The sequence below is a fragment of the Oncorhynchus clarkii genome, chromosome 9 (genome assembly GCF_045791955.1).
Source record: "Oncorhynchus clarkii lewisi isolate Uvic-CL-2024 chromosome 9, UVic_Ocla_1.0, whole genome shotgun sequence".
NCBI classification, from domain to species: domain Eukaryota; kingdom Metazoa; phylum Chordata; class Actinopteri; order Salmoniformes; family Salmonidae; genus Oncorhynchus; species Oncorhynchus clarkii.
Window position 1 is genome coordinate 47702533 of NC_092155.1, and position 27829 is coordinate 47730361.

General features: G+C 43.6%; 1 protein-coding gene across 3 annotated transcripts in view; it reads right to left on the reverse strand.

Annotated features, from left to right (window-relative positions):
- The window catches only part of LOC139416441 (kazrin-A-like), a 214017-nt gene that overhangs the window by 12187 nt on the left and 174001 nt on the right, over positions 1–27829 (reverse strand). Inside the window, exons 4-9 of one of the 3 annotated variants that reach the window (XM_071165050.1) lie at positions 19666–19802; positions 19275–19445; positions 17428–17511; positions 13318–13510; positions 9509–9645; positions 8722–8845 (exon numbers count right to left, since the gene is read on the reverse strand). In XM_071165050.1, the coding sequence (XP_071021151.1) occupies positions 8722–8845; positions 9509–9645; positions 13318–13510; positions 17428–17511; positions 19275–19445; positions 19666–19802 (846 nt within the window). Of the gene's footprint in view, positions 1–5222; positions 8846–9508; positions 9646–13317; positions 13511–17427; positions 17512–19274; positions 19446–19665; positions 19803–27829 lie in introns of those variants that run through there. The other 2 variants (XM_071165052.1, XM_071165053.1) reach the window with 2 other exon arrangements.

Here is a 27829-nt window from a genome sequence, read left to right on the forward strand (position 1 = left end):
CATTTCATCATGGACAAATTTTGTATAAAATGAATTTGAATTTGTACCTTTGAAACAACGTCAGAACGTCAACATTATAACCACTATGAGAAAAAGAAAAATAGGCTGGGCAGCACCTCCTGTTGGAGAATTGATCTATCTTCAATGGGGGACCAAAGGGTCCCCCATCCAAGCCATGCTTAGCTATTATATTTGTCACTGACTGTGACCAATGTGCTATTAAAAGAAGGATTATTGAGAGATCTCCACTTGAAAACAAAATAGATTCACTGTTGCTATCGAAGTCATTCCAAAGGGTAGGTTTAACTGAGACAATGAAATGGGACCATACTTTATCACTCATATCATCAATGATGCTATTTAGACCTAAATGGCATTTGCAAAGTAATCAACAGCTATTGTTTCAATTCAACCCAGAATTCAACTAAAACAGACAATACAATAGACCTAGGGTTTCAACCTCTGGTTAATTTCAAATGTAATGATATTTAGTCGTGTTGAATTGTGTTTGGTTGTCAAGGTAACCACATATCAACATTTGAAGGAGCTGTATCTTCTGCTTGGATAGTTCCATACGTGCCACCGGACTTAGTCTGGCTTTAATTCCAGTTTGTACACACATCTATAATCGATATGTTGGATTCGCGTATCCCTCTCAACCAAAAAACTAAGTTAATGAATAGGACTAAGTCAAATCAAACTTTCTTAAAAGTTCATATAAAGTTCGATTTGATTGGATTTAAATGTATTTAGTCCTGGAATAATAACCAGACTAAGTCAGTGGCACAGAGGGATCTATCCAAGCAGAAGACACATTTCCTTCAAATGTTGATATTTGGTTGCGTTTAAACAACAAACACAATTCAATATCACTTTTGAAGTACAATAAATAGCCTATTAACTTGCCGACAGGTTTGATGTACAAATACTATGTTGGTTTCACATCTCCAACTAAATGAAAGTTAAAGAATGGTAGTGAATCCAATCAAGCTCTTGTTATTGTTTTGAATGTGCGTAATACGTCTAGGTGATTCAATAGCCTAGTTAATCATCACGTCTTTTAACACACTCTCTATGTTTTGCTTAGTCTGGCAGTAACCCAGAACGATCAAAAGGCAGAAGATCTCTCTTGCTGCTGCTGACAATCAACTGCATGTAAGTTGTTCTTCTACATCATAATAAATATATGTCTGCATCAATAGCGGTGCGTGGGTAAAAATCACTGGGGAAGGAAGCCAAGACAGAAAAAAAGCCATATTGTGTTGTGATAATTGCGTTGTTTGCTCTATAACCTGTTAGTTCATATGCCTTGCCACCGTGATATATGTATATAGGCCTAAGGCCGAGGCAATAAGAAGACAGAGTGGCAGAATAAATTCAACCACACCCGTGTTTCATCACAAAACCGGAGAGCAACATCTGTCCTGTGAAGTCCACTAAGCATATTGCATGTAACAAACAGTTACATGACCTACAGCAAGGTCAAGAAAGCTGATGTTTCCGACATTTTCGGACCACTAAACAACTATTGATTTAGAACCCCAGAGAGTTACTGCAAGTCGCAAAGTGTTAAACAGGAGCTGCCTTCACTATTCCAGCACAATTTCAACTTCAACATCATCAAATCACCTATGCTTCATCTAATACAGCGACAACTAAACGATAACAAAAACAATTTAGTCCAATCAACGTCAGCTAAATATGATGAGGCTGTGGTTCTGATTTGTGTGAAATGTTGACGTTGAAAGGGTGCTGGATCAATAGTTGTTAAGCAGTCTGAAAATGGCGGAAACATTAACTTGCTTCAGCATGCTGTGGGTGTGGGTAGTCTATGTTCTTTTTTCTATGTAGTATTTATGTGTTTGGCCTGGTATGGTTCTCAATCAGAGGCCGGTGTCGTTCGTTGTCTCTGATTGAGAATCATACTTAGGTAGCCTGTTTTCCCCATTTTAGTTGTGGGTGATTATTTTCTGTTGTGTATCTGCACCATACAGAACTGTTTCGTTTCCGCTTCTGTGTTTCACTTTGTTATTTTGTATTTTCGTATTCAGTGTCTTTTCATTAAAAATGATTAACACTTACCACGCTGCACATTGGTCCGATCTGTCATACTCCTCGTCAGAGGAAGACAAATTTCATTACAGAATCACCCACCACAACCGGACCAAGCAGCGTGGTAACCAGGAGCAGAGGGTTCTGGACTCCTTGACATGGGAGGAGATTTTGGACGGAAAGGGACCTTGGGCACAGGCTGGGGAATATCGCCGCCCCCGGGAAGAGCTGGAGGCAGCCAAAGCCGAGAGGCGGCATCATGAGGAGCTAGCATGGCAGTGCAACAGGGACGAGAGGCAGCCCCAAAAATGTATTGGGGGGGGGGCACACGGGGAGTGTGGCTAAGTCAGGTAGGAGACCTGAGCCAACTCCCCGTGCTTACCGTGGAGAGAGGTGGACCGGGCAGGCACCATGTTATGCCGTGAGGCACACGGTGTCCCCAGTGCGCAGGCATAGCCCGGTGCGTTACATCGCAGCGCCTCGTATCGGCCGGGCTAGAGTGGGCATCGAGCCAGGTGCTATGAAGCCGGCTCAGCGCATCTGGTCTCCAGTGCGTCTCCTCGGCCCGGGGTATATGGCACCAGCCCTACGCACAGTGTCCCCGGTAAGCCAGCACAGCCCAGTGCGGTCTGTTCCACCCCGCCGCACTGGCCGGGCTGCGGGGAGTATCCAGCCAGGACAGGTTGTGCAGGCTCGGTGCTCGAGTCCTCCACTGCGCCTCCACGGTCCGGTCCATCTGGTGCCTCCTCCACGCACCAGGCCTCCGGTGGCAGCCCCACGCACCAGGCTGTCTCTCCGTCTCCTCCCTCCAGGTGCTCCCTCCTGTCCAGCGCTGCCAGAGCCGCCCGTCAATCAGGAGCTGCCAGAGCCGCCCGTCTGTCCTGAGCTGCCAGAGCCGCCCGTCTGTCCTGAGCTGCCAGAGCCGCCCGTCTGTCCTGAGCTGCCAGAGCCGCCCGTCTGTCAGGAGCTGCCAGAGCCGCCCGTCAGTCAGGAGCTGCCAGAGCCGCCCTTCACTCCGGAGCTGCCAGAGCCTCCCATCTATTTGGGATCCGCTGCAAGGGTCTCCAGTCCGAGGTCGGATGCGAGGACCGCCGGTCTAAAGGCGCCACTGAAGCGGACAAAAAAGCGGGCAAAGACTATGGTGGAGTGGGGTCAACGTCCTGTGCTAGAGCCGCCAACGCGGACAGACAGGCGGCACAGTCTGCAAAACATCACTGCTCTAGAGGAGATCTGCATGGAGGAATGGGCCAAAATACCAGCAACAGTGTGTGAAAACCTTGTGAAGACTTACAGAAAACGTTTGACCTCTGTCATTGCCAACAAAGGGTATATAACAAAGTATTGAGATAAACTTTTGTTATTGACCAAATACTTATTTTCCACCATCATTTGCAAATAAATTCATTAAAAATCCTACAATGTGATTTTCTGGATTTTTTAAATAATTTTGTCTGTCATAGTTTACATAGTTTGTTATAGTTTACAAAATTACAGGCCTCTCTCATCTTTTTAAGTGGGAGAACTTTTGGTGGCTGACTAAATACTTTTTTGCCCCACTGTACATGCCCTTATTTCAGTCGTCAGTCAAAAAGAGGGTGTCTTCTCCTGAAATCTGCTCCTGCATTCATCCCAGTCATCAGCATCAGAGTATTGGGGTAGGTGCATGTCTGACATCAATTTGTACGCAATTACAATGATAATTTAATATGGTCAATTTCAGAAAATGTTATATAACATAAACGTACGGTTGACCATGGCTATGGTATAATGGAATGTTTTACATTGTGTGGTAGGTTTTGTGGGTTTGACACTCTTATGTAGATGTCATAACCAACCATAAAAAAATAACTACCGTGGCAGGTTTTGTGGGGTTTGCACTCTTATGTAGATGTCATAACCAGTCATAATAAAATTACTACTGTGGTAAGTTTTGTGAGGTTTGACACTCTTATGTAGGTGTCATAACCAGCCATAAAATAATGCAATATATGTCACAACAGTTATACTAAATATGTGTGTCATGACAGTGTTATGACCATATTAGGACAGGTCATTAGGACAGGTTGAGTTATGTCAGCTGTTGACATATTATGTCATGGTTATGACCGTGTCATAACGTGTCATGACCGTGTCATAACGTGTTATGACAGTGGGTGTCAAGTAAAGTGTTACCGTGTGGGTCATAGCAAGCTCAAGCTCCTTAATGTTGCTGCTGGTCAATGTCATTTCTTGATGAACTACCCTTATCATGCATTTGTCTGCTCCGCTATCGCTCATGGCTACAATGTTGTCATCCTGTCTCCTGTCTGTTTGTTTTTTGTGTAACCTTGTCCAGAGGTATTCCTAGTAGGTCTACTGTGTGTGTAGCTTACTGAACCACTTGAAGAAAAAAAGTTCCTTAATAATGGAAAAATTAAATTATTATATTCTATTCCAAAAACTGGTCAACTTGAAGCAGCACTGGATTTAAAACGAGCATGTTCCTAACATCCGGAGTCCGCACACCCACACAGTCTGCAACCCAGCTTGACAGCACTGGATCATGTTCATTAGGGCACACAACAGAATGCGTTTTTGTGAGGAAAAAAATAATTGCATCTCTCCCTGTTTCAGTCCATTTTCTTCCATTTGGTGCCCAATGAACACAGCCCTAGTTTTAGGAGGCTAAATGTGCTGTCGAGAACCAATGGAAAGTACTGTAGTATTGGGTGTGAAGTGTACACATGGCGGCTTCCTGGGTTACGAGACTGTGTTGCAAGTCCAGGGAAGGTCAGAGGTTAGGCAGGGTGGTAGTAGTATTAGAGAGGTTAGAGGTCATGGGAGAATGTTACTGACACTGTGTGCTCACATATAGTAAGGGCTGCTTTCCAACAATCTCAAATGGCACCCTTCCCTCATCTCCTTTATGAAAAGCACTCAAACTGCTTGAACAAAAACAAATATGAGATCAGGTTGAAATCAGGTCTCGTCTAATTGGCCATGAAGTTAAGGAGTCAAGAAGGACAAGCAGCCATTTGGGAGAGTTGGGACAGGGCCCGGTCAAAGATGGACTCTGCCACTCATGTGACAGAAGATGTCAGCCCCCAGCACGACAAGAGGAATTAGGATTAAAGCCATACCACAAACATACATACAAACAAACAAACAAACACAGGGAAGAGAGGAAGGCCACGTGGAAATCCAGTGTTATTTATTTTATTTTAAAATAATTCTTCTCATTTAGATCTTTCGCATATTTTGTTGTCATGCCATTAAAAGGTTCTTCACTTTGCCCTCCAGTGCTAAACATCTTCTAGTCCTCATGGCTTGAGCCTCAGTTGAGACCAATTATTTTACTTTAAATAAAACTCTTTAATAGTAATTTCAATAGTGTTTCATAATTTACAAAAAAATGAAAATATTCGACCGTGAAATGAGAGGGAATTTTGTTGCAACATAAAATGATATAATGGTCATCTGATGTGGCGTCCCAGCAGGAAAGGATACTTTAATATTCCGATAGAAATTCCGTAAAGCTATTCCTTTTTTCCCTAATATTATTCCGGTTTTCCAGATACTCCTTTTGATCTAAGGACCCTGAATAATAACTTCAATAAACGGACCCTTAATTACACCATCAAGGGTGAGTCAATACAGTCTCCAACAAAACAGTTGTAACTGCTTATGTCAGCTACCATCCACATGGCACATGGTATGCAACCTGTGGTTGTTGACATAAGCATCTATGAGTGTGATGCCTATGAATGAGATAAAATGTGTATTATGTCCCATATATAATAATCCTCTAAATGCTTATTGAGGGACCTCCAATTGCTAAAGCTGCCCTTTCATTTTAATGAGTGTTTCCATTTTCTAGCAGGTAGGATGACCCGTTAGCCAGCAGTCCAATAAAGCTTCTGCTCAGGGAAAAAGGGAAAAGATACTAATTTAATCTAATGTGTTTTGTTCCCCGGGGTAAAACACTATTAACCTTGGGCACCTATTTAATTGCCTTTTCAGCAATGGCTTGAACCTCCAAATCTGACTGCTGTTTTTTAGTCCGGCACAGGGGTTACTAGGGGGGGGGGGGGGGGGGTGTCTAAGGTGTGCATTTGTTTCAGTTTGATTAGCCTGGCTCAATTTGGTATTAACACGCAGGGCAACCTCTCATCAGAAATACTTCCCTCTCTCAACCCTTCCAACCTCTTGTGCCATCCACACACCCCCCACACCTGTCAATCAAACCTGAATCTATAATGTCTGTCAGACTGACCCTCATTCCCAAATAGGTTGCAAGGTAGTGCACTTTTCAGGATGAATCAGCGTTGTCTACTGTATACAATTTCAAACATGATTTTTCAATCAATTTCAAATTAGAGCCACTTGTTACAGTGAAACCATGACAAGCTTGTAAGTTCTATTGTATTTTAGAGCTACAATTATATACGATATATTTGAGAATGGCATTCATTTATTCTGCAGAAAGTTTGGAAGACAATGGTAATTTAGAGAAAAAAGCGGACTGAATTATGTCTGATTTCCCTCTTAACACTGTGATAATCCTCGTAATGAAAATAGGATTAAAACTCTAGAGCCAAATTTTGATTTGATTTATTTCACCTTTATTTAACCAGGTAAGCTAGTTGAGAACAAGTTCTCATTTACAACTGCGACCTGGCCAGGATAAAGCAAAGCAGTGCGACACGACTTGCTCTCTGGAAGCTGTCGAAATGTTGAAAACTTTTAGGAATCCCCCAGAATATGAATTCGAGGATGTCACATTTCCAATACTTTTAAAAATTTATTTTTTTAAACTAGTTTGACAAATACATTACAGGGGGGATGAGCCATCAATGCCTATTTAAGCTATGTATGTAAAGTTGTAAAAACTAATATTTTAGAACTTGCTGACTCCCATAACTCGTTTTGACTCTCTAGCCACGTTCATACTTGGTTGTAATATGCGTCATTTGTCCTGATCTTGTCCTCATTCTCATTGTGCCCACATTTTTAGACAGGTGTAGACAATTAAAAGACGCATTGTGAATGGATTTTGACCTAATCTTATAAGTGTAAACGTGCAAGATCAGGACAAGATCGAGACAAGATCAGGACAAAGGACGCATGTTAGCAGCAGGTATTGGCGAGGCTACTAAAATGTCTGCCTTATTCATTATCAATGGCGAAGGTGCAAAGATGACGGCTCCCATGTACTTACAACAAATTCCTTGTTTGCTAAGTTTGCCCTACAGTACATTGCTCTCCGTCACTGTTTGTTGTTATGGTATTAGAACAGTAGTTCTAACAGTAACTGAAAAATGAGCTTAGATTGTGCTGATTTACTGGCATATTGAACCATGTCGCGCTCCACAAGAACTCTGTGGGTAGTGCTAAAACAATGACATCATATCTGAATTCCTCCATATTTATGCACCTTCGCCACAGTTGCCATGCATTTAGGAAACAGGTAGCTCTACACATGCACATTTGACATGCTTGGATCGGGGACGATAGAATTGTTAGTCGATTTCCTCCGTTTTCAGCTTTTGTTTCATGTGGGGGATGGCCTTGTGAATTTTTTGGGGCCTGAGCTCATATTAGAAATCCAAATGTTTTGGACTACAGGTTGGAGTCGATTTGTATTCTGACATCTTAAAGGAGCAATCTGCAGTTTAAACAATAACAAAGCAATCACCCCACTGCTGTTTTGGTAAAAAGCTGAGGGATGGGGCTGGATAAATGTAACCTCTCTCAAAATCATGGACAGAGCAATGAATACAGGGACTGACCATTCATAATATCAACATTTTAGTTTTAACCTTGTTTAGAGGCTATACAGTCAACTTAAAGTTACATTCTTTACAGAAAAAAACGTATATTTTGGGATATATATAATTAATTTAAAAGTCTAAATATTTATGTAGCAATCGCAGATTGCCCGTTTAAAATTTTGATTTGAACAACAGTCAAGAAATGTATTTGAACTTTCTTGGTGATCGGGAGGATAATGAAGATGTGGGTATTTAGGGAGTTTTAGACATCAGATCACAGGATGACTAGAGGTTACTTGAGGAGTCTTAAACGTTAGAATAAACTTTCCTCAAAATGGCCGTGTGGAGGGAATGGACCAAGCAGGACAATGAATAGGGAGTAGAAGTTCAACAAAAAGCAGGGAGGAGGTCAAAAATGATGACAAAAAAAAGGCATTCAGGGCAAAAAATACATTTACAAGCACAAAGTGCACAATGATTGTTATTTACACATACAGCAGTCCTTCAAGTTTCCAGTTATCGAAAACAAAAGTTAAAAATATAAAGACAATTAAAATAATCAAATACAACCACTTTTTGCTCTGCAGATACAGTAAACATCCACACGTAGTAAGGATCCCGGCTGTGGTTACACTGTTCACTCTATTTACAGTACTGTACATACAGATGCAATTTGCTTGTAATATTTTATACTTCAGCGACGCAAGATGCGCATCAGGCTTCTCACATGGTCTCCAACCATGGAGGGGCACACACACACACGGTTAAACACACACACCCACACGTATGGCCAAACACACGCGCACACACTGACAGAAAACCCTCTTATGCATCACCACTCAGGGACACAGGTGGGACTCTCTGCCACCTTTTCACCAGTCTGCATCTTCCTCTATGTAATAATCAGGAGTTGAAGTACCGTCAAACAGACCCGGGTCCATTGACTTGCGCTGCTTTCCCCGGGCGAAGACACGTGACAGAGAGCCCAGACCCATCTTCTCTTTCTTCTTCTTACGCTTCTGGTCCTCCAGATCCTCTAGTGACTGCAGGGAGAGACAGATGAGAGATCAGAGAGAATGAGATGCAGAGATAAAGAGATGAGAAGAACAGAAATATACAACACATAGCGAGTGAAGGAAAGTGATTGAGAGAAAGAGAGAGAGACAGAAAGAGGTGAAGTGATACTGAGTGAACTAGTCAGGCATGTGTCTGTTATCTGATAGGGAGCACATTCAAAGAAATGAATACATGAAGTGAGAGTGGCAAAACCACAGTTGAAGTGGCTGGAATAACATCAACATAAGTTTCACAGGAGCTGATCTTAAGCTAGCCAGAAACCAACACATAATCTGTCAAAATGTAATTTCTCCCATTTGTAACGCAACTCTATGTAGACATATATTAGGCAGCTATCCCAAATAAAACCTACTTTTTTAAAGACGGCCTGTTCTGGTGAAACTCCCTCAACTACAGCACAAGGGGCATGCTTTCAGAGATGGGGAGTAGAGTAGCCTGGTCCAAGATCTGTTTGTGCAGACTTGGGAGTTGGCAAACCAGCACAAACAAATCTGGGACCAGGCTAGGAGTAGAGTAATCTCGTAACCCAGAACCAAATTTAGCGCCAGCCACTGGAGATATTGGGAGAGATAAGGATTAGAGTAGAGTTGTGAAGGAGTTGATTACTTGAAGGGGTGGGCAGCTCTTACATTACAGAGGGAGTGTGTCCGGTGGCGGGGGGAGTTGATATCACTGGGGGTGGATGAGCGGTCGCCCTCCAAGGCCGAGGCATCTGAGATTATGGAGGGCTGGCGGGAGTGACACGGGCTCACCCTGACTGCAGCCACTGTGGGGCAAAGGAAGAAATGTTAAAAACAGGTTTGAAACAAGTAAATGGGTTGACAAAGGTAAATGTAAAAAAAATCATGTCAACCCCATATTAATCTTCAGTACCACCCCAATATCCACATGGGAACATCATGGATTTCTATGTTTTGTGGTCACAAAGATAGCAGATAAGTATTTCTGATGACATCACAAGTAAACACTTTTGACATCATCAAATCAAAGTGTATTTGTCACGTGCGCCGAATACAACAGGTATTACAGGGAAATGCTTACTTACAGGCTCTAACCAATATTGAAAAAAGGTATTAGGTGAACAATAGGTAAGTAAAGAATAAAAACAACAGTAAAAAATAAAATGCTAATTTATTACTTAAAAATCATACAATGTGATTTTCTGGATTTTTAGATTCCGTCTCTCACAGGTGAAGTGTACCTATGATACAAATTACAGACCTCTACATGCATTGTAAGTAGGAAAACCTGCAAAATCGGCAGTGTATCAAGTACTTGTTCTGCCCACTGTACATGTAGACATGGTTAAAGTGACTATGCATATATGACGAACAGAGAGTAGCAGTAGTGTAAAAGAGGGGTTGGCGGGTGGCGGTACACAATGCAGATGGCCCGGTTAGCCAATGTGCGGGTGCACTGGTTGGTCGGCCCAATTGAGGTAGTATGTACATGAGTGTATAGTTAAAGTGACTATGCATATATGATAAACAGAGTGTAGCAGCAGCGTAAAAGAGGGGTTGGGGGAGGGGGCACACAATGTAAATAGTCCGGGTAGCCATTTGATTACCTGTTCAGAAGTCTTATGGCTTGGGGGTAAAAACTGTTGAGAAGCCTTTTTGTCCTAGACTTAGCACTCCAGTACTGCTTGCCATGCAGTAGTAGAGAGAACAGTCTATGACTGGGGTGGCTGGGGTACATTTTTAGGGCCTTCCTCTGACACCGCCTGGTGTAGAGGTCTTGGATGGCAGACAGCTTAGCCCCAGTGATGTACCGGGCAGTATGCACTACCCTCTGTAGTGCCTAGTGGTCGGAGGCCGAGCAATTGACGTACCAGGCAGTGATGCAACCAGTGTTCTCGATGTTGCAGCTGTAATCTTTTTAGTTTCCTGAGAGGGAATAAGCTTTGTCGTGCCCTCTTCACGACTGTCTTGGTGTGTTTGGACCATTCTAGATTGTTTTTTGTGGGTTTTTTTGTGGGTTTTGTGTGTGAATTTTACCCCTTTTTCTCCCCAATTTCGTGGTATCCAATTGTTTTAGTAGCTACTATCTCGTCTCATCGCTACAACTCCCGTACGGGCTCGGGAGAGACGAAGGTTGAAAGTCATGCGTCCGCCAATACACAACCCGGAAGCCAGCCGCACCAATGTGTCGGAGGAAACACTGTGCACCTGGCAACCTTGGTTAGCGTGCACTGCGCCCGGCCCGCCACAGGAGTCGCTGGTGCGCGATGAGACAAGGACATCCCTACCGGCCATGCCCTCCCTAACCCAGACGACGCTACGCTATGGCACAGCTAGCCACCCGGGAGGCCTCATTCTAGCTTGTTGGTGATGTGGACACCAAGGAACTTGAAGCTATCAACCTGCTCCACTACAGCCCCGTCGATGAGAATGGGGGTGTGCTCGGTCCTCCTTGTCCTGTAGTCCACAATCATCTCCTTCGTCTTGGTTACGTTGAGGGATAGGTTGTTATTCTGGCACCACCCGGCCAGGTCTTTGACCACCTCCCTATAGGCTGTCTCGTCATTATGGGTGATCAGGCCTACCACTGTTGTGTCGCCTGCAAACTTAATGATGGTGTTGGAGTCGTGCCTGGCCATGCAGTCGTGGGTGAACAGTGAGTACAGGAGGGGACTGAGCACGCACCCCTGGGGGGCTCCAGTGTTGAGGATCAGTGTGGCAGATGTGTTTCTACTTACCCTCACCACCTGGGGGCGGCCCATCAGGAAGTCCAGTATCCAGTTGCAGAGGGAGGTGTTTAGTCCCAGGATCCTTAGCTTAGTGTTGAGCTTTGAGGGCACTATGGTGTTGAACACTGAGCTGTAGTCAATGAATAGCATTCTCACATAGGTGTTCCTTTTGTCCAAGTGGGAAAGGGCAGTGTGGAGTGCAATAGAGATTACATCACCTGTGGATCTGTTTTGGCGGTATGCAAATTGGAGTGGGTCTAAGGTTTCTGGGATAATGGTGTTGATGTGAACCATTACCAGCCTTTAGTGGTCATTTAGGCAGGTTGCTTTCGTGTTCTTGGGCACAGGGACTATGGTGGTCTGCTTGAAACATGTTGGTATTACAGACTCAATCGGGGACATGTTGAAAATGTCAGTGAAGACACCTGCCAGTTGGTCAGCACATGCCCGGAGCACACGTCCTGGTAATCCACCTGGCCCCGCAGCCTTGTGAATGTTGACCTGTTTAAAGATCTTGCTCTCCGTAGCTGACGTGAGTGTGATCACACAGTCGTCCGGAACAGCTGATGCTCTCATGCATGCCTCAGTGTTGCTTGCCTCTGTCACGTCCTAACCTTAGTTCCTTTTTTATGTCTCTGTTTTAGTTTGGTCAGGGCGTGAGTTGGGGTGGGCATTCTATGTTTTGTAGTCTAGGTTTTGTATTTCGATGTGTTTGGCCTGGTATGGTTCCCAATCAGAGGCAGCTGGAAATCGTTGTCTCTGATTGAGAACCATACTTAGGCAGCCTGTTTTCCCACTATGGGTGTGGGTAGTTGTTTTCTGTCTCTGTGTCTGCACCAGAAAGAACTGTTTTGTGTTGGTCTATTTTTGTTATTTTGGTCTTAGTGTTCTGAGTTTAATAAATATGAACATGGACACTTACCACACTGCATATTGGTCCGATCCTTCCTACTCCTCCTCAGACGAAGAGGACAGCCGTTGCAGCCTCGAAGCAAGCATAGAAGTGATTTCACTCATCTGGTAGGCTCGTGTCACTAGGCAGCTCGAGGCTGTGCTTCCCTTTGTAGTCTGTAATAGTTTGCACGTCCTGCCACATAAGACGAGTGTCGGAGCCGGTGTAGTATGATTCAATCTTAGCCATGTATTGACGATTTGCCTGTTTGATGGTTCGTCGCAGGGCATAGCCGGATTTCTTACAAGCTTCCGGGTTAGAGCCCCGCACCTTGAAAGCGGCAGCTCTACCCTTTAGCTCAGTGCGAATGTTGCCTGTAATCCATGGCTTCTGGTTGGGGTATGTACGTACAGTCACTGTGGGGACGACGTCCTCGATGCATTTATTGATAAAGTCAGTGACGGGTGTGCATCATCTGATTTTAACCATCCTTGATCAGGCAAAGGTTATAGTATAGTAAGACGCATATACATATTTGGTTGTTCAAAAGTTACCATGCATCGTGACATCAGGAGGAAATCAGTCGTCACGTTGCTTGCTTAACGAGTACCACTTCCCCTGATTAGGCTCATACCTGGCTCAAACTCGGGACCTCTGCATTGCTAACACACTCCTTGAGAAAGCTCCAACAGTTTGAGCCACCCAAAAGGTACCAACATTTAATGTTCGACATGGAGTGAGCTTATGGTACGTTCTTAACGTCCTTAACTCAGTTAAACATGGCTAACAGTCCCACCAGTGTCATCCTTTGTGTGTGTGTGTGCATGCGTGTGTGTGTGTGCGTGCGTGTGCCTCACCTTGTCTGTCTGTGGGGTGGCCTGTGTGGACGTGGTAGAGGGTCTGTTGACTCTGCCGGATGGCTGCGGTGAGGGGCAGGTCCGCGTGCATCACCCACTCTTGGTTGTTGCCGTTGACAACCGCCTCTGTGGGCATGGCTAGAGACTGGCGCTTGGGCACATCCTTAGTTAGGGTCGCTAAGGACTGTTTCGCCTAGGAGGGAACACAAACACACACACACACACGGGCACACACACACACATCAGCCCCATGCGGCATTACCATTGCCAATTATACAATCTATTCCTACAGCAAGATGGCTATTCACGACTCTTCGCAAGTGAGTGTGAACGTTCATAATGTATGTGTGTGTTTGGGTGCGATCAAGTGTGCACATGTATATAAAACAGCCAACTACAATAGTGACACTGCTGTGTGGGTTTTGGTCTCTGTTGGGCTTTCTCGTCTGTCTGTGTTTCATGAAAAATTCAGCCGTACGCGTGTTCCCCTTTGATGTGTGAAATCGCTCACTGATGCTGAGAGATGGACAGAATAGCTAGGGGAAGTGTTTACAGCCAACACACAGACAGAGAAAAAGAGAGAGAGGGAGTGGGGTAGAGAGAGGTGGGGGAGAAGTGGGGGGAGAGAGAGAGGATGTGAGAGAGTGACAAAGACATGGGACAAACACCAAATTGAGAGACTGCATGCAGAATTCTGCAAAAATATACTCTGTGTACAACGTAAAACACCAAATAATGCATGCAGAGCAGAATTAGGCCGATACCCACTAATTATCAAAATCCAGAAAAGAGCCATTCAATTCTACAACCACCTAAAAGGAAGTGACTCCAAATCTTTCCATAACAAAGCCATCACCGACAGAGAAATTAACAATGAGAAGAGTCCCCTAAGCAAGCTGGTTCTGGGGCTCTGTTCACAAACACAAACAGACCCCACAGAGCCCCAGGACAGCAACACAATTAGACCCAACCAAATCATGAGAAAAAAAAGGGTGAAATACAACAGTCTGCAATCACAGCAGCAACATTTGTGACCTGTTGCCACAAGAAAAGGGCAAGCAGTGAAGAACAAACACAATTGTAAATACAACCTACATTTATGTTGATTTATTCTCACTTTTCTACTTTAACTATTTGTACAACATTACAACACTGTATATAGACATAATATGACATTTGCAATGTCTTTATTATTTTGGAACTTATGTAAGTGTAATGTTTACTGTTCATTTTTTATTGTTTATTTCACTTTTGTTTATGATCTATTTCACTTGCTTTGGCAATGTAAACAAATGGTTCCCATGCCAATGAAGCCCCTTAAATTGAAATTGAATTGCGAGAGAGAGGGAGTAAGAGGGGGGAGGGGGGTAGATAGCGAAAAATAGAAAGAGAGCATGAGAGCGAAATAGATCATCATCATCGTCACCCTTAGGGTTGCAAAGCTAATGGTAATTTTCCAAAGTTACTGGAATCTTCTGTAATTTTGGTAATTAACAGGTTATTTATGGTAATCTATGGTAACTTAAGTAATTTATACTTTTATAACGTCATTCATATTTACTATTCATTTTTTATATCTGTGTCTATATTGTCTATGAGTTCCTGGTGGATAGACCATATGGTTCAAGAGGAAATAGCCTAATTACTGAAAGAAGCATCTAATCAACAATGGCATTATTTTCAATTAACTCTGCAACTCCTCCAACTATTTACTTTTTTCACAACTGCCACCAGTTTGGTGCCAAAACATATTGACATAGTAAAATAAATATGAAACACCAAGGGTATTTGCTAAGTTCATGTTTTATAATAATTTATTTTGAAATCTTATTTGATTATTTTATATACACTAAACAAAAATACAAGTGCAGCATGCAACAATTTAAAAGATTTTACTGAGTTACAGTTCATATAAGGAAATCAGTCAATTTAAAGAAATTCATTGGGGCCTAATCTATGGATTTCACATGAGTGGGAATAAAGATATGCATCTGTTGGTCACAGATACCTTCAAAAAAAGATTGGGGAGTGGATCAGAAAACCAGTCAGTATCTGGTGTGACCACCATTTGCCTTAATGCAGCATGACACATCTCCTTCGCATAGAGTTGATCAGGCTGTTGATTGTGGCCTGTGGAATATTTTCCCACTCCTCTTCAATGCCTGTTCGAAGTTGCTGGATTTTGGCGGGAGCATCCCAAACATGTCTGGTGAGTATGCAGGCCATGGAAGAACTGGGACATTTTCAGCTTCCAAGAACTGTCTACAGATCCTTGCGACATGGGGCCGTGATGGCGGTGGATGAATGGCACGACAATGGGCCTCAGGATCCCGTCACGGTATCTTGGTGAATTGAAATTGCCATTGATAAAATGCAATTGTGTTCGTTGTCCATCGTTTATGCCTGCCCATAACATAACCCCAACGCCACCATGGACCACTCTGTCCATAACGTTGACATCAGCAAACTCCTCGCCATCTGCCCGGCACAGATGAAACCCGGGATGTATCCGTGAAAATAACACTTCTCCAGTGTGCCAGTGGCCATTGAAGGCGAGCACTTGCCCACTGAATTCAGTTACAACGCCGAACTGCAGTCAGGTCAAGACTCTAGTGAGGACGACGAGCACGCAGATGTGCTTCCCTGAGATGGTTTCTGACAGTTTGTGCAGAAATGCTTAGGTTGTGCGAACTCACAGTTTCATCAGCTGTCTGGGTGGCTGGTCGCAGACGATCCCAATGCAAGAGGAAGTCAGATGTGGAGGTCCTGGGCTGGTGTGGCTACACGTGGTTTGCAGTTGTGAGGCTGGTTGGACATACTGCCACATTCTCTAAAACAACAAAGGAGGTGGTTTATGGTAGAGAAATTAATACTGAATTATCTGGCAACAGCTCTGGTGGACATTCCTGCAGTCAGCACGCCAATTGTACGCTCCCTCAAAACTTGAGACATCTGTGGCATTGCGTCATGTGACAAAACTGCACATTTTAGAGTGGCCATTTATTGTCCCCAGCACAAGTTGCACTTGTGTAATGATCATGCCGTTTAATCAGCTTCTTGATATGTCACACCTGTCAGGTGGATGGATTATCTAGGCAAAGGGGAAATGCTCACCAACAGGGATGTAAACAAATGTGTGCACAAAATTGAAGAGCTAAAAAGCTTTTTTGTGCGTATGAAAAATGTCTGCTAACTTTTATTTCAGCTCATGAAACCAACACCTTACATGTTCTGTTAATATTTTTGCTCAGTGTACTTTACATGTGATAAGGCCACACAGCGGGCCAGAGATAAGTAGACACCTGTGGTAATCTAAATGATCCAAAACAGCCACTAGATGACTTGTGATAAATTACATAAAATCCTTGAAAGTTACCAAAAGGCTGGTACTTTACTGGTAAGCTTCGAAAGTTTCCAGTAATATACCCTTCCTTTGCAACAGTAGTACCCTCATCCGAATTATCATAATCATCAACCCATCATCATCATCATCATCACCACCAAAAACGTCACCAACCTCTTAAATGACCCATTCACAATCCTTAGGACAGAGTGCTAAGCATTTCCCTGGTCAAACCATGAGCTCATGTGTGGAACTCAGATGCTAGTTCATTAATTAATCAATGCACTTCCCTAACAACTACACCAGATGATCCTTCTAGTCACTCCGAGTTAGATGAAACCAAGAAAAGGGGTCAATCAGATTGAGAACATTCAAATCATTCACAAATCGACTCAAATAGGGATCATTCCATCAAGAGGTTATCGGACCATTGGCATCAACCAGGGGGTTAGTGATGCACGTGCATACCAGAGCTGGGTTCAAATAGTATTTGATTTCACAAGCCTGTGTGGAGTGCCAGAAGGACGGGATTGGCTCTTTTCTGGACTATTCGAATGGTTTCTGTTGCGCAAGCTCCATCAAACACAACTAAAGCATTTGGTGGATTTCAAATACTATTCGAACCCAGGACTCCCTAAATGAATTTCACACTGGGGAGAAGATCAGGGGAATGGCGGCACGCTTTGAAATAGAGCGACGTGGCGGGGGTGGGTGGGTGGGGGGGGGGGGGTGTCACAAAGAGAGGCGAGCAGGGGGTCCGTTCTTACCGACATGACCCTAGGGGAAGGCTCCCTGTCGACGGGGCGATCAAACACCCAGTATTCCATTTTCTGTGTCACACTGTTACTTATCTGAGGGAGGAGACAGGAAGGGCACACACACACACATACACACGTTGAGAGGGGCTGCTCTTCTGTGTGTGTGTAGAAGGAGTGTAATGGTCCAGCAACAGATGTAGCAAAACTCTGGGTTTCTTACCCTGACTTGTTGAACGGGCTCGAGCGTGTGTGTATTTGCAGGTGTGTATTCTTCTGTGTGTTTCAGGCTGTATGTACAGTTGAAGTCGGACGTTTACATACACTTAGGTTGGAGTCTTTAACAAACTATAGTTTTGGCAAGTTGGTTAGGACATCTACTTTGTGCATGACAAGTAATTTTTCCAACAATTGTTAAAAGACAGATTATTTCACTTATAATTCACTGTATCACAATTCCAGTGGGTCAGAAGTTTACATACACTAAGTTGACAGTGCATTTAAACAGCTTTCCAGAAGAGGATGTCATGGCTTTAGAAGCTTCTGATTGGCTAATTGACATAATTTGAGTCAATTGGAGGTGTACCTGTGGATGTATTTCAAGGCCTACCTTCAAACGCAATGCCTCTTTGCTTGACATCATCGGAAAATCAAAATAAATCAGCCAAGACCTCAGAAGAAAATGTGTAGACCTCTACAAGTCTGGTTCATCCTTGTGAGCAATTTCCAAACGCCTGAAGGTACCACATTCATCTGTACAAACAATAGTACGCAAGTATAAACACCATGGGACCACGCAGCCGTCATACCGCTCAGGAAGGAGACGCGCTCTGTCTCCTAGAGATGAACGTACTTTGGTGTGAAAAGTGCAAATCAATCCCAGAACAATAGCAAAGGACCTTGTGAAGATGCTGGAGGAAACAGGTACAAAAGTATCCACAGTAAAACGAGTCCTATATCGACATAACCTGAAAGGCTGCTCAGCAAGGAAGAAGCCACTGCTCCAAAACCGCCATAAAAAAGGTTTGCAACTGCACATTGGGACAAAGATTGTACTTTTTGGAGAAATGTCCTGTGGTCTAATGAAACAAAAATAGAACTGTTTGGCCATAATGACCATCGTTATGTTTGGAGGAAAAAGGGGGAGGCTTGCAAGCCAAAGAACACCATCCCATCCGTGAAGCACGGGGTGGCAGCATCATGTTGTGGGGGTGTTTTGCTGCAGGAGAGACTGGTGCACTTCACGAAATAGATGGCTTCATGAGGGAGGAAAATGATGTGGATATATTGAAGCAACATCTCAAGACATCAGTCAGGAAGTTAAAGCTTGGTCGCAAATGGGTCTTCCAAATGAAGAATGACCCCAGGCATACTTCCAAAGTTGTGCCAGAATGGCTTAAGGACAACCAAGGTATTCGAGTGGACATCACAAAGCCCTGACATCAATCCTATATAAAATGTTTGGGTAGAACAGAAAAAGTGTGTGCGAGCAAGGAGGCCTACAAACCTGACTCAGTTACCTGACCAAACCTGACCAAAATTCACCCAACTTATTGTGAGTTAGCTTGTGGAAGGCTACCTGAAACATTTGACCCAAGTTAAACAATTTAAAGACAATGCTACCAAATATTAATTGTGTGTATGTAAACTTCTGACCCACTGGGAATGTGATGAAAGAAATAAAAGCTGAAATAAATCACTCTCTCTACTATTATTCTGACATTTCACATTTTTAAAATAAAGAGGTGTTCCAAACTGACCTAAGACAGGTTTTTCACTAGGAGTAAATGTCAGGAATTGTGAAAAACTGAGTTTATGTAAACTTCCGACTTCAACTTGTATGAGTGTGTGAGTCTCACCATGGCCAGCTCGGCCTCCAGCTCCTTGATCCTGTTCTCCTTCAGGTCCAGTTGGGAGCGTAGGGCGCCGGAGTGCTCTGTAGATTCCTTAGTCTGCCGCCGTAGGTCCCACTTCTCCCTCTCCAACAGGTCCTTCTCCTTAGCCAGCACTTTCACCGCATCCTCACTCTCCTGACAGGCAGAGAGAGGGGGGGATAGTGGGCGATACGGGGGAGAGAGAGGGGAGAGTAAGAGGAGAGGGGCACACATTCATTCATCTTTTCAATTACTTACAATGACATAACAAGTTAATGACAATCATTATACTACTTCTATGATTTGTGCACTTTGTATCTTAATAAAAGCTAATAAAGCCTTGTGTGTGTGTGTGTGTGTGTGAGACGTGTCATACTTTTCTGTGCTGTTCGTAGTTGCGGATGAAGTCACGGAGCTGCTCCTCTCGGCTCTCCAGTGTGGCGTAGAGCTGCTGCATCTGGTTGACCAGATCTGCTTTCTCCGCCTTCAAACGCTTCCGGTCCGCCTTCATCGCTATGAAGACAATAAGAGAGTCAGTTAGCATTGTCTCTATACAGAGGATATATGTTCAGTTCTATGTTGTTAACATTATTGTCACAAGTGTACGGTGTCCATATTAGGATCGTCTCAGAAGGACTATTCCATTCCAAAGCAGAGTTGAATATCTACTAATACTACTAGTAATACACAGTGTGAACACTAACTACAGTACCACATTCGTTGAACTGTGAGAAAAGGCAAAGTACACAAAAGCACAATGCACTTATTTTTAAATTCAGTTGGGGACAAATGAGCAGTGTATAGAGATCCTTTGATAAGCCTGCTCTTGCATGTCTAATGCTGAGTGGGAGCTTGTTGATGGAAAAGTGAATCAGAGATGGGCCTTTATGTCAATCTCTTCATCTCAACTGCCATTTAAATCTTACAGAGCCTGAGAGGGATGCAGACAGGTGGACTTCCACTCTGTCACTTAACCCAGCCGTACTGCAGAGTGGGGATCAACGTAGATAAACACCCTCTCTGTTTCCCTGCTCTTTTCTCTTTGATTCTCCCTTAAGTTATATTGATTTAATCTAACCACATTTACCTCATGACTTTGGTTTAAGCTGGGAGATGGCAAAATCTCTCTCTCTCCCCATCTCTCACATAGCCAAGCCTCCAGCTGGGTCTCGTTAATGAAGTTCCATTGCATACACTGCAATTGAGCGACGTTCACAGACTGCATCTGGGGGTCGCTCACACACTCGGACGGACGCGTCAACCCAGCGCCAACTTTTCACAAGGACAGATTCACCCTCTTTTTAATCCCTCTGCTCACCCGCAGTCTCCGGGAGACCAATCCCCATGCCAATGTAATGTATGACTGAGCCACCTGGCCGGACCACAAAAACAAAGAGATCCCCCTCATTGGTCAGGCCGACAGGAAGCTCCGCTTCTTTCTGCACCTGCTACAGGAAATTATATCAAAGCTCCCTTTGAGCTGAGAGAAAAAGTGTCAGAGCAAAAAAATAAATAATAATCTCGTATTAGCAAGTATTTGGCAACAAAAACTCCCTCTACAACCCATAGAGGCAGAGCCTTGTTCATTGTCACAGTTCATGTGTGGTGCGTTCATAAATAGACAGAATTAGGAGGGATGTGGCGTTGTCTCAGTTCCTTCAGAGACCCAGAGGTTCTGCTTTAAGCCGGACAGGTGAGACAGGAAACCGCAAGAGTGCCACCTTCACTGACAACCATATTAATGACTTCCATTCTCAGAGACACGGATGGCTTCTCCAAGACTCCAGCCACTCCAAAAGTCATTATCAGATGAGACAGGGCAAACCACCAGGGAACCGGGCAAACAGACCTGGAGCTAATGTTGTGTGTAGAGTTTGAGGACAAAAAAAACGAACTGAACGGATGTCTTTTCATACACTGTCTCTATGATAAAACCAGCACCTGCTCTCCCCTCGATGTGTGTGTATGTGTGAGGTGTGAGTGTGTTTATGGATGAACGCGTGTGTGTGTGTGTGTGTGTGTGTCTGTGAACATACGTGTGCGTGCATCAGCTCAAGGGCATTCCAGGTAACAGCGGGAGTGAGAGGAGAACAAAACACACTGGAAAAACACAAATGCATTACTAGCAGCGGGACACGGACCAATCTTGCCCATCTACCCACGGTTCCTGCAAAACACTTCACAGACCATAACCCTACCCCATTCGCTCTACCCTATCTCAACATTGTCTATGAGACAAAGGCATATGTGGTTTGTGACCACACATTGCACACTCATTTTTCATTACAGCTGTCTTTCTTTCATAATGTGGCACCCTATTCCCTACGTAGTGCACCATTGAGCCCGATTGGCCCTGGACAAAAGCAGTTCACTATATAGTGGCTTCATTCATTAGTGTGTGTGGATTGGAACATTATGTTCCTGTGGGAACTTTTGGTAACTCGAGAGGCTCCTACGTCCTGTGTGACTGAACCACAGTGAGTCCCATCATGCTTAGGGTCATGTATAAAAATGCTGGGCAGGCACAGTTGCCAAAAGAAACCTACAGGCCCGAGTGCTTGTTTCCCACGGTGAAGGGTTCTGTCGGCTCTGTTATGGTGTGGCGTGCATTTTCCTGACATGGTTTAGGTCCCCTTACAGGCCAATGTAAACACCAATAAATGCAGCCATTCTGAGTGATCACCTTCAACCTATGGAGAATCATTTCTATCCTGATGGGAATGGTCTCTTCCAGGATGACAATGGCCCCATTCACTGCACATGAGTGGTCTCTGAATGGTTTAATGAGCATGAAAATGATGTACACTATATGCGACGTGGTGGTACAACACCCTTTATGTTGGTGTTTCCTTTATTTTGGAAGTTACCTGTACATAGGGGGGGGGGGGGGGTCACTGCAAAACATAATTCCCCTGGCTGACCTTTGACCCTCACTGCTGCAGAGATCCTGTAGTTTACGAGCGAGCCAGAGGAGGGAGCTACCATTAAAAATTGATCAACCATTCCTCATTAACTGCTAGTCCGGGGACTGTGAAGACCAGTAGCAAAGACATTTCAGTGGGGGAATCTGGGCAGAAAAGCAGCAGAGACTTTGATAAAAAGATAAAAGATGAAGATGAAAATAATTCAAATTAAATTGAGCTTGGGCAGAATTTGCAAAACCCAACCAACTTGATTATTCGATTCAGTCGTTACTGTGTGAATCTGCCACATACAACTTGGCACTGCAGTGTTACTTTTCATTTGAACGCACCCACCATTTATCGACCATAGAGGAGATTTTAATTTCATTTAATTCACTTCTGACACATCTGCTATCTGTATCTATTCAGCAGCTAAGACCAAATGTGGCACTGGTGGTTTTTCATTGAAATAAGACAATTAGCAGCAGCTACTGTATGGACACCACCATTCACAGATTCTAGCTTTTCAGACCTCTCTATGTCTGTCTCATTACTCTAGTGTAAGGTCTGTCTTTCCATGCAGCGTATATGAGGCCTGGTAATGAGGAGAAGGGCCAAGCTGATTGTTGAGGCGAGCCACCAATCACAATTCATTATACTGAGGCGCAATTAATGAAACCTTTAAGAGTTTATTAAAGAGGACCATCGCTGTAGAGTTTTTCAATGAATTTTGACCGGGTGATTGGTTGTTCTCTTGATTGGGGATGGGTGGACAAAGGTACCATAGGCAACCACTAGGTGGCACTGTGAACCTAAATTACAACTCCCTGGAGACAAATTGACTGAAGATTGAACTACGAAGCAGTTCGAATATCTCTTAGACGAAACAGCTGCCAGCAAAAATAATTACATAAAGAACCTTGGATGTTTGGAGCACATTAGCCTGACTGCATTTATGTTTTCCACTTTTCAAATTCAATTGGAGTCGTTTTGAAAGAAGCCTTCATTTGTTAAGGCCTCTAAAACTGTAATTAATTGAACGTGATCGGGTGAAGTGGTCCAACGAGAGCGTGACGACTCTTGTGGGCTGCTCTGTGGTGTGGGGCTGTGCAGCTTTCAAAACATGTCGTAGTGTGAAATAGCACTAAATGCACTCGGCAGATTGTGCTTTGATGATACATTGGCGTCTGAGGCTTTCATTTCTGACTGCATTGACTGGGAATCCCAGAGAGATAGTCATTGGCCATTGTGGAAATAGCTAATTGAAAACTGGCAGCATGGACAAAGTACGCTTTGAATAATTGATGCTAATTAAACATCCAACTTGTTTGCAGAGGAATTGTCCAACCCAAAAGGGGCTCAGATAAACTGCTAAACACATTGAAATGATAACAGTTCAGCTGCAGTAGCTGGACTGGACATTTCAGTTCAATAGATCTAAAATGGCCCTTATTTTTTGCCAAGGTAGGTTAGGCTATGTCTAAGCTGCCTCCTTTACTTGTTTCCTTCTGCTGCAATTGTCTATATATAGCCCTATCCACTCTATGCCTTGCACCTAACTAACTTGGGTATGTTTCTTACCCTGTCCTTCTCCTGCCCACTCCTGCTAGCTTGAGCATTCACGGGCATCACAACAAACCTACAATTATGAGCGGGTGGCAATTACCCACCAAAACAATTACAGTGTTCAAAGCCCAATGACCGGCATGGAGTGGGCTGAGCAGAGGGCTTCACACAGAGATGGGGCTGTGTTAGAGGGATACACAATGAGAGGGAAAGAGAGAGAGGGAAGGAGGGAGGGAGATAGCTGATAAGTGCTTATTGTATCTGGGATTGAGAAAAGGAGGGTGGGTGGATTGAAGGTGCCCTTGTTCCACTTTTGAATTAATTAACTCAGATACAAAACTCTCCAAACGTAGGGAACTAACTCACTCAGAGCTAAGGTAGGAACAACACCCTGTATAAAACCCAATGGAACAATATACTGCAATTCTCTGCTGGTATGCAACAGCAGAAGAAACAAGGTGCCATCCATCCAGAAGGTACTTCAAACCAAATGGTCCCCCAGCTTGAAGAACTCATGAGTCCTCTAGTGGGCCTACGCTACTTCGCTAACTCAGGTAACAGTAAGGAAAACAGAAGTGCTAGCTAACTGCTTTTGTGTCTCTGACTTCTTTAATATGACATGCTATTTTATCAAATTGATTACCTAACGTTTAATTGATTACATGATTTAATTAAATCATGCAACAATTAACTCATTAATAACCTGGGGAACCACGGAAGTATTCCTTTATATAGAGCGGTTATCTCCCGAATTCACTCTTAAAGATATTTTATATCAATAGCAGTCAGTCATTAATTATTCTTTACCTAATATCAGTCTTATCTGAACGTCGTAAAATTCTTGGTTATCTGCACAAACCCAGCCTTTACTTATGAATCATCCATACACAAATTGGCTCAATTATTTATTTACTAACTAATTAAACAATTACAGAATATACAATACATAATAACATTATCCAGTAAATACCGTCCCTAGTGGACTGAACAAAAACTGTTTGTTTATAACACGATAGATTCAGAGAGAAGAGAAGGGGGTTATGGAAGGGAGACTAAGGAACAGGGGTATCTATTGGACCTGGGAAACTATTCTCACATAAGTACATATGCCACTAACGATCGCTCATTTGGAAAAGCAATGCATTATATTTACAGGAAGCTGGCTTCAATAGTTGAGCTGGTGATGTGAGGCTCTGGTTTGCCCAGTCAATGTCGCCATCGTCCTTTGTGGCATCTTCCGGGTCGTCGTGTGAGAGGTTCACTTGGTCTAAGAGGTTCATCTAACTCTGGAGATGCTTCCGCATCGGTCAGTGTTCTCGTACTAGATTTACAGCTGCAGTCTGTTAGGCTGTAATCTAGGACTCACTTCTTCTTGAACGATCAATACTTCAGAGTTCATACCGTTTCACGTGTGAAGCAAGCTCTCTCTTTTCCTGGCCTGTATAGTTGAAATTAGCCCTTTTCAACGTGGAGGACAAGTCCTCCCGTTATTTGGAACTGAGGTGAGTTTGTCACGGGGGCTTTTATAGAAATGTAGAAAGGGGGTTGGTTCATAATTTCCAACCAATGTCTATTCACTTGGGAGTGGTTACTGATTAGTTGAACTTTACATGAGAGACAATTCTAATTTGAAAGCTTAAAATCACATTACATCATTTCACAAATAGTTATATTTACTCATTTATTTTATACAATAATTAGATGCAAGCCTCATAACTGAGGAACCTATATAAACAGAGTTAGAGTAATGTGGCTGTAGTGTCTTTCATGAGGTCACAAAAATGAAACAAAATGGACCGGGTCGTAGCTGGCTTCTCCACCAACCGTTTACACAAAATAGGAATATTGTTCAATTCTCAAATTCTGGGATGTAGTAGAATTTGGCGGGAGAGTTCCGTTGTTCTACTGTGACACTCTCTCTCCCATATTGCATGGTCAGGGAGACGAGGAATTTACGACGTGGTTGTAAAGTCATAAAACTGCTCCCCGTCCCCTCCTAACAGGAAAGGGGGAGGGTGTTGTTCATATCTCTGCTAGCCAAGTCATTGAAAGGGCTAGCGTCATGACACTGCTAATGACTTGTGTGAAAAGGTTACTGTTCCTTTAATGGGGCCAAGTGTTCTACGGTTGCCATGGTTTAAGTACACATGACGACAGCGCTACTTTGGCCACATAGGTCCGCTCTCCTGGGTTTAGCTCCCATCTATCAAAACAAACCCACACACTATAATTATTCCTGCTACTGCTCGTAAGTATGCCGAACCAGAGAGAGAAAGCATTCCCGCATTTATGGAAAACAAACAGCACAACAACACAAACATTTAAATGAGCCAAAATGGGGAGAACAGATGTTTCCAAGTTCTGCTTGGCCATGGCTGAAAGTGGCACCACTAGGGACATCTTCAACATAACATGCCATTTCCTGCATCTGGGACCAGGCTGTGAGCGCTATTGACGCTCACGCTAAGATTGCAGTTCCAGTGGTAGGACCTTGACACAGTGTGGTCAGTTTGTGCTAGCTACAGATGACGTCCATCCTTTGATGGTAACAAGGGTGCCACGATTTGTTATAGTAATGGACCCCCACCTTTAGCTCGATCATAACACCACCTCACTCCATGTGGTTTACTTTGTCATACTTAAGATCACCAGGGGCAATCAGGGGTAATGATATATCAGTCTCTGAGTCATATTTTATTGTATTTTATCCTTTTTTTCCCTCCCCAATTTCCATATTGTCTCATCATTGCAACTCCCCAACAGGCTTGGGAGGCAAAGGTCGAGTCATGTGTCCTCCGAAAGATGACACGCCAAACCGCACTTCTTAATACCGGCCTGCTTAACCCGGAAGCCAGCCGCACCAATGATTCAGAGAAAACACCATTCAACTGGCAACCGGGGTCAGCCTGCAGAAGCCTGGCTCGCCAGAAAGAAGTCACTAGAGCACGATGAGCTAAGTAATGCCCCCCCCCCAGCCAAACCCGGATGACGCTGGGCCTGAACCCGGGTCTGAACCCGGGTCTGTAGTGACGCATCTAGCACTGTGATGCAGTGACATCTGCCCCACTGAGTAATGTTTTTGACATTAGCGAGTCACAGTGGGGCCTCACAGAGTGTCATAGTAGCGGTGGGGAAAATGTATAAGCTCAACTATGGGTGTCATGGCAACTAAAGTGCTAGCTAGCTTCTATTTTACCCTTTGATATCAACCAAAAAAGATAGGGAGGACATATCAGACTCTGGCCTCAGAATTGATTACCCTAGTACCTGCACCAGCCTATAGTACAGTAGATGACAAAGTACTCGCATGTCACTTCACATTAGTTCTTTGACGATCAGTGCTGAAAGCTATTCCCGAGCAATGAAAACAAACTTCTATTAATTAAGAGATGACAACAAGCAATTTCCTTTGTTCTCCCACGCAGGGGAGCTTGATCACAGAGCAAAGCCGTCCTGCTTAACTTCTCTAGACCCTGTAAGATAACAGAAGCCACTCTTAATTCAGCTTTCATTACTTGCGATTGCTCTTAGTGTCTGCAGGAGTCTGTTTGCTTTGGCTTTCATTGCAGACCACTCATAAAATATTTAAGTTCAGAGGCTACCCACTGGGCACACACTAGTTCAATCAACATTGTTTCCACGTCATTTCAACAAAATTACAGTGAACCAACGTGGAATAGATGTTGAATTGACCTCTGTGCCCAGTGTGTAGCTATTCAGAGCTAAACATAGAGGCCACAAGTGTAATATTGTGTTATTGTAATTTATACCATTATATTCTATGCTATATTGTATTACTTTCTGTGTACGAGCGTTGGCCTCTGCCAACGAACAGTTGTAGACACAAAATCCCATGACAACCCGTGAAGTGCTTATTTTGATATCGAATGAGATCCTTATTTTTCTTTGAATATAATATAAGACAGCGATATTTCCCTAATAAAATGATCAATAGATGTGTTACTGTCTTCACTCTATATTGGGATGTGTGTTTGGGCCGTTGCCCTGTTATCTACAACAGGACTAGGCAACCTTGGTCCTGGATCTCTCGGTGCGTTTGCTTACACACTT